Genomic DNA, 12,632 nt, shown 5'->3' with positions numbered 1-12,632 from the left:
TTTCCCAACACAGGACCCAGAGAACACCCAGACTGGCTATATAACTCTGCTGACCAGCATCGATGCCACTTTACAAAGTCTTTTTTTTTTTTTTTTTTTTTTTTTTTGAGACACAGTCTCGCTCTGTCACCCAGGCTGGAGTGTAGTGGCATGATCTAAGCTCACTGCGACCTCCGCCTCCTGGCTTCAAGTAATTCTCCTGCCTCAGCCTCCTGAGTAGCTGGGATTACAGGTGCGTGCCACCACGTCTGGCTAATTTTTGTATTTTTAGTAGAGACGGGGTTTCACCACATTGGTCAGGCTGGTCTCGAAATCCTGACCTCGTGATCCGCCTGCCCTGGCCTCCAAAAGTGCTGGGATTACACACATGAGCCACCGTGCCCGGCCTACAAAGTATTTTTTTAATTAAAAATTTCCTCCTTAAATTGCAGGAATAACATGCATCATTTCCAAATGACAGTTTTATACAAAGTCTCATTCTGTTTCCCTTCATTATCCCAACTTCCCAGTTATATGCATTTGGCTGCCAAGTCCAAGGCTCCCAGTTGTACTGAGGTTATTCTTTATTTTAAAGTACAAGTTAGATTGACTATGACACTGGCTTTTTATTCTAATAGCTAACTCGTTTTTTGGAAACTGTCTGTAATTTTCAAAGCATTTCACATATATAGTGTCATCTAGTTTTCCTAGCTACCATTTATGGATCATCTTACTCCTGGTGGTAGATGAGGAAACTAAGCCTCCAAAAGTCCCAACATCACACATCTAAGGTGTGAAAGTCAGGACTCACCCATGCCTTCCAATTCTAAATTCTGAGCTCTTCCACTAAACTACATGGACTCTACTTCTCATAAACTATTTCCAGTCATTGAATAACAGTTCCTCTAAGGAAGGAAGAAGCACTAGTTAACCATCCAGCAAGCATTATGTAGTAAGTCTCCCTCCAATGATATAAACATTGCAGGAAGATGAAAATGAGCTGTTGTCTTAATCTGTTCCTGCCACTATACAAAGTAGCTTAGATTGAGTAATTAATACACAATAGAAACGCATTTCTCACGGTTCTGGAGGCTGGGAAGTCCAAGACCAAGGTGCCAGCAGATTTGGTGTCTGGTGAAGGCGGTCTCTCTCCACTTCATAGATGGCTCCTCTTATTCATCCTCACATGGCGGAGGGACAAAGGACAAAAGGGACGAACACTGTGTCCTCCCCAAGGTGGAAGAGATGGAAGGAGCAGGCAGCTCTCTGAAGCCTCTTCTATAAGGGCACGAATCCCATTCATGAGGGCAGAGCCCTCATGACTTAATCATTTCCCAAAGGCCTCGTTTCTTAATACCAACACAATAGAGATTCCTGTTTGACATGAATTTTGGAGGAACACAAACATTCAAACCATAGCAGTTACTATGCCACAGGCCTCTAAGGAGTTTCCATCATGTGGAATAGCCTAGAAAAGTTTAAATGCAAATAGAGAATAAAAGCTAAGAATGAGCCAACAATAAGCTGCAGTTACACAGAGTTCTACACATGGAGCTGACTGGTGGCAGGTCGGAGAAAGAGGAAGGCGGTGTAAAAAATCTGATGAGCCCTCCAGGTTGAAATTGCTCTGCCACGGGCTTCCTGCTCTGGCGAGTAGGGCTGGGCTGTTTTATAAGTGGCCCCTAGTGAGATTGACAATGGATTCTTAACCCAACGGTGGTCCATGTGCAGGTGGCCCAGCACCCCAGGAGGCAGCCTGACGCAAGGGGATCTGCCTGAAAGGCATGATGGTGTTTAGCTCAGTCAGTCAGGCTATTTCCCTCCAGAATTTGCACTGGATAATGAAGCAGACTGGCTAGAAAAGACTGCAGGTAATGTAGAAAGAGGAGAGATGTTAATGTGTGTATGGTGGGGAAGTAGAGGATACAGACTGGCCAGCAGAGGGAAGGACAGAAACAGAGCCAGAGGCACCCAGAGGCTGAGGGTCTCTGGCCCTTAGACCTTCCCTCAGTTCTGAAGAGCTTTCCAGTTTTGATTCAGGTGTATCCTGAGATAAATTCCCTTTGTCTTAAAGTACCCACCATGAGTGGGTCTATCCTGGCAACAGTTTTTGGAAGCTGAGTTTCTATGACAGGTAGTTCACACACATTAACTAGAGTTGGGACTGTGTACATCCCATTCATAAGGGATTAGAAGGGAGACAGACATACACAGCTTGCTATTCTGTTTCCCTGGTAAACTTTCCCAGACTGTAGGCCTCTTTCCTCTGAATCTACAGCCCTGGATGATGGGTACCTTCCATTTCGAGTCAATCAAAGTTTCCTGAGTGTTAATTACATGCAAGAAACTGGGAAGGCCATTCATTAGGCTTAACCAGCCTTGTTACATCATACTTTTTATTGCTATTTCACTTTTTGCATGTTATTTAGCTCCATAAAAACCGGGATCTTGGCCAGGTGTAGTGGTTCACACCTGTAATCCCAACATTTTAGGAGGCCAAGGAGGGATGATCGCTTGAGGCCAGGAGTTCAAGACCGGCCTGGGCAACAAAGCAAGACCTACATCTATTAAAAAAAAAAAAAAAGAGTTAGCCAAGTATGGTGGCCTATGCCTGTAGTCCTAGCTACTTGGGAGACTGAGGTAGGAAGATCACTTGAGCCTAGGAGTTGCACTCCAGCCTGGGCAACAGAACAAAGCCCTGTCTCAAAACACAAAAACAAACAAACAAACACCCCAGAATCTTGCCGCCATACCCTTATAACCCCACAGCAATTAGCCCAATGTTTTCCACAGCACAGGAACTCAAGAATCAATTGGCAAATGTATTTATGGCACATCTCTTTGCATGAAGTTTAAGGAAGGCTAGAAGTGGTGGTGCCTAAATCAGAAGCTACATAGTTCAGGTGAAAGAGAAAATAAAGAAGGATGTGTAAGAACAGTAAACCTACTGACATATAGGAGAAGGCCGGAGGCCTGTCCATCTGACCCACGTGGCTAACTAGACCCTGGGCAGCATCTGACTCAAGTGGAGCCCATCCACCAGCTGCCTCTGATCTGGCAGGAAAAGTTGAGTTGGGCTAATCCGGTCTCTTTGTTGAGACCATCAGAATAACGCAAGGGACTTGAAGTTGGTGCTGATTGCTGGACAGTGAAGGTCATGTGGACTCGGGGCCCGGGTGGGGTATTCTCAACTCTGTATAAGACAAAAAAGAGCAGAAACGACATGGTGGGAAGGTGGGGAGAGACAGAATAAGTGTGAGAAAATGAAATGGAATAGGGAAGTGGTGACACCATGGAAAGAGTGAAGCTCAGACCCTTCAACTGCCTCAGTTCCTGCTCTTTCCAAAGCCTGGTTAATTTGTCCAGCTTGTCCTACATTTGAACAAGTGGGTCTCTCTGTTCCTTGGGACAAGAGCCCCCACTAGAACACCTCCTCCTGTGATGTGTTCTATCCCTTCTCCCCACTGCTCATAACATAAAATGAAGTACAATTTTATGAAACTTTTTTTATAAGAAGCATAAGACATTCTCCATTAAAGAAAATCCCAGTGGTTCTCAAACTGGGGGCAATTTTGCCTACCAAGGGGGCACTGGAGACATTTTTAGTTGTCATGTGTGTGCGTGTGTGTGTGTGTGTCTGTGCGCGTGCACGGTAGGAAGGTTGTTACTGCTATCTAGTGAGTAGAGGCCAGGGGTTCTGCTAAACATCTTATAATGCACAGGACAAAGAGTTACCAGGCCCAAAATATCAGTAGTGCAGAGGTTAAAAAACCCTCCCCAAGACCAAGGGATGACAATGCAAAGCATATACCAACTTCTCTATGTAAGGGCCGAAAACCCATCTGCTGCACACATATGGAAAACAGTCATGATTGGGAAAATGTAAAAGTGTAAGAGCTGTTGTGTTCGGGTGTTGAGATGATGGGTGAATCTCATCTTTTCTATTTTCAAATTTTTATGCATTGGCATTTTTATTGGGTGTAATTTGACAAAGTGAAAATGAATGAACACATGGAAAAAAGAATGAAGAGAGGGAGACTGGAAGGAGAATGCACTGCTCCAGTACTGCAGGAGGAAGAGCTTTGACCAGGTCAACATCCATGACTCATGCACACTGGGAAGCCAGGCCAGCCACACCGAGAAGGTGCTTCTCATGGTGAAGACCCTCTTGAGAATTCTGTCAGACATGGTCACAAGTGTTCTAGTCTACCCACTTAAGCCAAATTATAAAAAATGGCAAGTGATAGATCACAAAAGGGAATATAACCATGAGGAAGTTCAAGTAGGGATGAAGAGAACTGAGAGGCCCCTTTAGTGACCTGGGGTTGAGGGAGGAGCTCACCTCTAGCATCTCAGCTCTGACTGACAGTGCACAGACTCAGGAAGCCCCATCTGCGACTGTGAGCAGAAAGTGGCAGGCCAGCAGTCCCAGGAACAAGGAGTGAGTCTATGAGCAGAATCGGGTTAGGGGCATCAGTGAATCCACCCTTTCAAACCTGCCCTTGCTGCAGATACCTGGGGCATTTTTCACCACCAAACCCCTCCTTGCAATCAAAGGAAAGGGATGGTAGTAAAAAAAAAATTTTACTCCCCAATTCCCACTCTCAAAAAGGTCTGTCTTAAACCCAGACCAAATCTGACCTATTAAGGTCTACTTTATCTTACAGTCCATCTCCACAGTTCATAAATAATCAGCTGGCATCTCCAAATGAAGTGTTGGCAGCTAAAGGCAATGGCTAAGTTCCCCTGGGATACTCTTCACTCTTCCTCATACCCCATTTTGCTAAGAAATATTCTGAGCAACTGGTGTTACAGAATAAAACAAAAAACAACACCATAATTCCTTAAGGTGCATGAACTTGGAGACTGAAGATGATCAATGTATTCATATTACAAATGTGATGGAGGGGATATCAAGTTCATATACTGACATACATGATTGCCTTCTCAAGTCTCCCATTTAGTCAATGCGTCATATAGTACCATATTCCAAAGACGTAAAAGGACATGGCAACCTGGTCCCCTTCCCTACAGGTAATCACCATTCTATTTTTTGTTACATTAAGTTTAGAACTACAAGAACTCTTCTGCACGTTAAGTGGCCCATAGATTAAGTAGCAAAGATCCTCTGGGAGAAGGTTCTAAATGACTGGCTGGAACAAAACGCCATTTTCTTCTAACCTGAACATCTATCCTCCTTCAGGGCACAAGCTGTTATTTGTAATCAAGAAAAAATTTCTCCATTTGTCTAATATTATGAAATTAGGCTCTTCGTCGGCAGTTTATGTCTCCCTGAAACATCTTGGGATCTGTTTTTGTTCAGAAAATAACATGCAACGTGTTCAACGACTTTGTCTTTCACTCAGTCCTATCATGTCTCACACTTAAGCATGCTTTGATGTTAGGCAAAGAAAGGGTCGGCGCTCTTTTGCACTATCAGGCTAGATTTCATTTATATGTTTATGGAATAAAATAAATCTTGAGGTCAAGGTTCAAGGTCAGGAGACCATTCACTTCCTATCACCTAAGTAGTCAGGGACTTGTGGGCACAGGGTGCTCAAGGAAGGATGATCTCCTAGTAGAGGGTTTTGGAATTTGGGAGTCAGAGTCTTCAAAAAAAACTTCATGTATCCCCCTCCCCCAAATCAAGGGTTAGCAACCTACAGCCCATGGGCCAAATTCACATTCCACTGTCTGATATTGTAGTCAAAGCTTCATTGGAACACAACTAGGCTCGTTTGTTTATATTTTATCTGTGACTGCTTTTGCACTTGCAGACTTGAGTAGTTACGAGAGAAATCTTATGACCCACAACGTCAAAAATATTCACAATCTGGTCAGCCCTTGCCCTAGATACTTACTGAGGATCACTGCACAGTAAGCCATCATTACTAAATAATGTGTCCTTTTCCTCAGGTATATTTCCCAGTACTGTAATAGCTAGGTTTTGCTTTGGCTGTCAATAATGAGATCTAAAAAATAAGTGGCCTAAACAAGGTATTTCTCTCTCCGCTAAAAGTCCAGGGCTGAAGTGACACAGATTCAAGCCCCAGGCTATTTCTTCTATGTTGTTGTTCCACTCCCTACAGTCTCCATTGCCAAGTCCGCACCATGGCCCAAAATGGCTGCCAGAATACTAGCCATCACATTCACAATGAAGTAGCAGGAAGAAAAAAGAATACCCTCAATTCAACTTTTAAAGAAACTTCTGGAAATACCACTAAACACATCTACTTACAAATCATTGGCCAATTTAGAAGTATAGACTTCTAGTTGAATGGAAAATTGCTGAGCTAAAAAATCAGGTTTTTGTTATTACAAAAATGGCACCAGGCGGAAGGACGGGGGCAGGGGGAATTGGATACTGAGAGATAATTAGCAATCTCTGCCACAGGAACCTTACTCCAATCACCAAGCCCCTTATTTCTTAAAAAGGGACACATGCCCTTGGCAGCCATGCCCTTTGGCATAGCTCCAAAAAAATAGTCTGTAAATATCTGTACAATATGTATTTAAGATATTGTAAGATCAGTGCCAATGAAGAATGTTTTCAAATTTCTAATCAAAAGTACTGTCTCCTTCAGAAGGAACTGAATAAGTTCACCTTTTAGCAGGTCAGTATGGGGTTGTGTGTGTATACCTGCATTAAGAGTATTTCTAATACTCTATTTTTTTAAGAAAAATATTTATTTTTTTTCAGTGATTTTTTTAATGGGGTGTCTGCCTGCCTGATCTGTCCCTGGGTCCACAGGACCCCGACACTACCCTACTCCCACTGCAGTCTTTCCAGTTAGCATGCCCATTCAGCATTCCCCTTGAACACTACCAAATTATCAAAAAGATTCAACGTTTACCCCCTCCTCAAGTGACATCTACCCCCAACATCCAGCACAACAGAAATTTCTCTCAGCTTCCTAGGTTTTCAGCATCTCTCTGTAACCTAGTAGGTTCTGAAAATCTCCAGTGCGAAAGGGTTACTCATCCCACTTTTGATGCTGGCAAGGGTGAAGCTACGGCCGTATCAGAAAGTAAGGGACTGTGACCTCAAAAATTAAGAATGAATTCCAAATCCCTGATTCCAGAGTTTTCTGTAGGTTGAGCATCTCTAATCTAAAGATCCAAAATCCAAACTGCTCCAAAATCTGAAGCTTTCTGATTATTCAATATACATAAACTTTATTTTATGCACAAAATTATTGAAAATATTGTATAAAATTACCTTCAGGATACATGTATAAGGTATATATGAAAGAAATTTTGTGTTTAGACTTGGGTCCCATCCCCAAGATATCTCATTACATATATGCAAATATTCCAACATCTGAGAAGATCCAAACTCTGAAACACTTCTGGCCCCAAGCATTTTTTGGATAAGGGATACTCAACTTGTACTAAAAAAGAATGGGAAAAAATTACAAGTCACATGCCTTTGGCATATCAATTAGTACTTAGCAATCAGTTTTGTTCCAATATTTTTCCTTCTCTTCAAATGTAAATAACTAGACTTCTAGTATCAACATGGAAACTCCTGGAAATTTCTTTCTCACATAAAAGTCCAGGGCTGAATTGGCACTCCACAGCATCAGGGATCCAGACTACCCCATACATTCTATTTTCTGTAAAGTTAGGAGACAGATATCATCTGCAAGCTCCAAAATATATTTAAAGGCTGCCAACAGCAGCTGAAATCAAGTAGAAGCCAAATGAGAGGAAGTGAAGAGAAGAAACACACAGAGTGGCACATCTCAGAAAACTCCAGCAAAAACATGGTTTTTTTGTTTGTTTGTTTCGTTTTTTTTTTTTTTTTTTTTTTTTAAGAGCTATGGGTTACAATCCGAAGTGTAAAGTCTCTATCTCCAAGTGTTGATAATGGGGTAAGCAAAGGTAATTATTCTGTTTCTAACAAGTGTAGATTTGGGGTGGAAGGAAGACCTATACAAAAAAATCGAAGAGATGAGTCATGTTTAAAGAAAGTTGGTTTCTTGGCGTTCTAGAAAAATAAAGCCGTAAGAGCATGAAAACAAGCTAGGTTGAATGTCTATCCCAGCCCCTGCCTGCTATGCCAACCCTCAACCTCCCCCCAGTCTTGTGCAAATAGCTGGTCCAGGAAACCCAATGCATTCAAATATGAGCGGCAAAAAAGCGATCATATGCACGCCATTGACAGATCAATTAAAAAAGAATTGAGGGAAAAAAGAGGACAATGGCAGAGAAACAGAAAAGTCACAGAAACATGTTGCCATTGGAGCATACGAAATTTCTGGCTAAATATTTTACAATCAATTTTTAAAATGTAGTGAAGCAATTTCTCTATGAAGGAAGACCAGAAAGCAGAAATAACTCAGAGAAGAGATGGCAAGAAAGCAGGGGGAGCTGAAATGTGAGCTTGCAGAACCCAGAACGGGGAGAAAAGCAAAGTAACTACAGATGGAAGGCACACAAGGGAGAAAAGACAGAAGAAAACACAGTAAGGGACAGAGAAGATAACAATGAGGAAAGCATACCAAATGAAGCGGAAATGAGAATTTTAAAACATTAGAGAGAAAATAATAGGTACAGAAGTCAGACAAAGGAGAGCCTACTTATGCATAACTGGATCCCTGAAGAATGAAACAGAACAGAACAATGGATCAGAACAAATCCCTAAAGATATAATTCAAGAAAATTTTCCTAAAATAAATAAGAGTCCAATCCAATTTGTGAAACACAATGATATATACTAGGGAGAAAAGATCAATACTGAGGTGGAGCCTGATAAAGATATTAAACTTGAAAGATAAAGAAGGAATCCTTTAAAACAAAAAGCAAAAAGATCAAGTATGGCATCAGATTTCTTTATATGAAATTAAACTTGAGAGGACAATCGAGCAGCACTTACAAGATCCTCCCAAAAAGAAAGACCAAGCCAAGATTTTACTTCCAACCAAACTGTTATTCAAGTATAAACAGATAAACAGTTTTGAACATGCGAGAGCTCAGGGACTATTGTTTCCACAAGTTGTTGAGCAAAATTCTAGATGATGAACTTCAGTCATTTAGATAATTGGGGAAAGGGAGGCAAAACAATTGGCAGTGAACACTGAACATCTTTATCTAGAGAATGAATGCTTTTAAAGACAAAGAAGGCAGCCCAGCGCGATGGCTCACGCCTGTAATCACAGCACTTTGGGAGGCCCAGGCGGGTGGATCATGAGGTCAGGAGATGGAGACCACAGTGAAACCCTGTCTCTACTAAAAAATACAAAAAAATTAGCCGGGCGCCGTAGCAGGCGCCTGTAGTCCCAGCTACTCAGGAGGCTGAGGCAGGAGAATGGCGTGAACCTGGGAGGCGGAGCTTGCAGTGAGCCAAGATCCCATCACTGCACTCCAGCCTGGGCGACAGAGTGAGACTCCGTCTCAAAAAAAAAAAAAAAAAAAAAAAAAAGACAAAGAAGGAAACAGGTGGGAGTCTGAATGACAGGATATAACATGGGAGCCGGGAGCCAGGAGCCCTGACAACTTAGATATGACACACCTGGAACAATCAGGCGGGGAAGGGAAAATGGAGGTGTGAATTAGACAGGATTTGGTGACTGTTTCTTCTCTAACAGCTAGGAGCCAAAGGGGACCATTTAAAGGTGACCAGTCAGAAAGGCAAATCAAATCACGTCACTTACCTCTCTGCTCCTATCCTTCTATAGCTTCCCACTACAATTAGAGTAAAATTCCAAGTCTGAGACCTTGCAGGTTCCAGGCCCACCTGGCCCTGGAAACACATCACTACCCAACAATCATCACTTTACACAGCCTCCCCCTTGGTCCTTGAGCTGCCGTGTTCTTGGCTGCCTTCTGCATCTCATGTGCCCTTTTCCCCCCAGGACTCCCATGTGCTATCTGCGATGCTCCTTCTTCTTTCTTCACTGCCCATCATCCTTATGTTCTCAGCTTCCATGTCTCAAAGTGGCCTGCCCTGACTCCCCACATGAAATTAGTTTTTTGATGACACCCAATGCATGTTTCCCTCATAATAGCATGCTTTCATAATTATGTATTTAACGTCTGCCTCTCTCACAAGACTATAAGTTCCAAGAAGGCAGAGCTAAGTCTGTTTGGAACACATTTAATTCCTAGGACGTAATATAGATCTTGGCGTGTGGTATGTGCTTAATAAATATTTGCTGAGAGACTATCAAAACAGCTTCTACTCCACAAACTGCTCTTTCTGCCCATTTCCTCTGCACCTGGAACATGCTAAGGTAAGAAGTCACTTCCAAAAACAATACTGAAAAGCTGCAGGACTTTTAAAAGATTCTGTTTCATATATTTTCTTTACTAAGGCAGGAAAGATGGAAAATGCATCTTGGAAAGATTTTCAGAGACGACTGATATCAAAGAGTTTTCTGATAAGCTATACATTCACTACAAATTCAGAAGACATTTTGTCTCAGATACCCTGGGTTTCAGCAAATTTTATGATATGCTTCCACATGACATTTATCACACAGAGATAGTCAAGGGTAAAATCAGAAAGCTTTTCACTTACTTTGGATGTACAAACTTGTCTATGAGATCAACCTTTTCCACCAGGTCTCCTCCAATTGTTCGGACTAAGTCATAGAAATCATTTTCTGCGTAATTCTCAGAGGGCAACCAGAATGAAATATCATTGATCACAGCCGGATATTTGCTAAGAGGCTAACAAAACAAGAGGAGAAAAGATACATGAACTTGTTAGTTGAATGAGAATATTTAAATTTTTCATAAAAAGTTGCACTTGACTAATTAGGAAATGCTAGTAAAACATCATTTCAGCATCTAAATTTGCAGAACAAAATGAACTTAAAAGACAAATCAATATTCAAAATTAGCAAATTCCATTATGAATATTACAGATTCTTATCACATTCATGTGTAACATTACCATATATTATATTTATATTGCCATTAACGTTCAACTTAGTACAAAGAAATTTGAATGTATTATATTTCAGTTTTTCCCATTTGAATACTAGAGGAGAAAAGTTCAAATGTAATTAACATGCAATTCATTAACTTCTTGTGATACTTTCAGAAAGCCATTTTAGTAGAGGAATAAGAGCTTATCAAAATTGATATTTCAATTAGTAATGTCATTATTTGTTAGTATTTCTAATTACTAAAATAAAGGATTGGGTTGATAAGTAGTTCCTTGGGGAATTATTTTTCAAATTATGCCTTTAAGGATGTGATAAACATAAATGTAGCCATTTCCCCCACTTTATTCCATTTTTTCCAGCTTACTAGCTCAGTAGTTCACCATTATATAGGACAGACATTTAAAATTAGATATGTTTAGAAGTTACTGTATTTGTTTATTGCTTTCAGACACACACACACATATATATATCACAACTAAACATATAGCTCTCACATATATACATCAAAATTATACATAGATATATGTGTGTATGTTTTGGTCTGTAAGTTACTGCTGCAATAAAAAAAGTTTCGTTACATAACTATGAAATCCTAAGGGAATATCTGCTAAATCCAAACATCTTTTAGAAGGGCAAATTTACAAACTAATTTATGCCAAGCCTGACATTGCTACAAACCCTTTGGTGAATCATTGATCAGAGAAAGTATAAAGCTTTTAAATGGCAAAGTATCTGAAGAACTAAATGCTCAAACATAAATGATTATCCAACTTGAAATATCAATAAAGTTGTCAAACAAATGCATCAGTTTAGAACACACATTTCATACAAACACGATAAAGTTAGCATCCGGGTGCTGTTGACAAAATATATTGGTTCCTGAGAAGCGTTTTGTTTTCTCTCCTGAAGTCATACTGCTGTGACAAATGACCCATGAGTTAATGTAACAATAGATGAAAGGAGTTTGGTGGTTACACAGGTTGTTTTCCCTTTTGTTCCTTATGGAAAATGGAAATTTAGGGAGATAAGAGACTGAGATTGCCAAGAATTAGCATGGAATCTCCTCTTCAATTAATCCAAGCTGAGGTACCACACTTCCTGAGTTCTGATACGAGGCACGGTGACAGAGAAATGGCAGAAGGTGTCCCAGTGAAACACGTGTCAGCAATTCATGGACAACAGTCAATATGATAATAATGCAGGCAGCCAGAACACATGCCCCAAGACATTATTAAAATATACATTGTGGTAAATAGTTTAAAATCCATGCAGTTTAAAAGAAAAACACAGACAGCTTATTATATTGCAAGCCTATTTCAAGCTAAAAAATATAAAAAGTTTAATGGTTTAACGGAAAAGAAAGCATTTAATCCACTAATAGGTAGGTATCGGACATGGGATATCTACTAGTGGCCTTTGCTTTTTTGAACGGGAGAAATACAATTTTGTTGGGAAATAAGAGGCTAACTATAGATCATGGTTACTGAGATGTGGGCTTTCTTTTAGGTGCTTAACCAGCGGTGGTGGTAGAAACCATCCCGTGGCTCCCCACTGCCCCAGGAGAAAGCCTCCAATTCCTAAAAGCTTCTACCTCTTCCTGATGTTTTCTAGGTTCAGGCCAGCCCAGCCTACTGGGTTTCTTAAACACACTAAGTGGCTTTCTCCATATAAAATTTCCCACCCTCCCTACCTCACTTCTGGCCCTCAGCCACCCTGTTCACTTGGTATCCTCACAGACTCCATCAATCCAATTACTGC

The 12,632-nt window shown here is 40.9% G+C and overlaps 1 protein-coding gene across 16 annotated transcripts in view; it reads right to left on the bottom strand.

Annotated features, from left to right (window-relative positions):
• Positions 1–12,632, bottom strand: part of FARS2 (phenylalanyl-tRNA synthetase 2, mitochondrial) — a 593,088-nt gene that overhangs the window by 227,698 nt on the left and 352,758 nt on the right. For all 16 annotated transcript variants that reach the window (XR_010157461.1, XR_008548343.2, XM_009450423.5 and 13 more), the window contains 1 exon segment: positions 10,502–10,653. Coding sequence is in view for 14 of the 16 variants with exons in the window: in XM_009450423.5 (XP_009448698.1) it covers positions 10,502–10,653 (152 nt within the window). In the remaining 2 variants the exon portion in view is untranslated.

Source organism: Pan troglodytes, chromosome 5 (genome assembly GCF_028858775.2).
Source record: "Pan troglodytes isolate AG18354 chromosome 5, NHGRI_mPanTro3-v2.0_pri, whole genome shotgun sequence".
Classification (NCBI taxonomy): Eukaryota; Metazoa; Chordata; class Mammalia; order Primates; family Hominidae; genus Pan; species Pan troglodytes.
The sequence above is the reverse complement of the archived record's forward strand: the minus strand, read 5'-3'. Positions and strand labels throughout refer to the sequence as shown.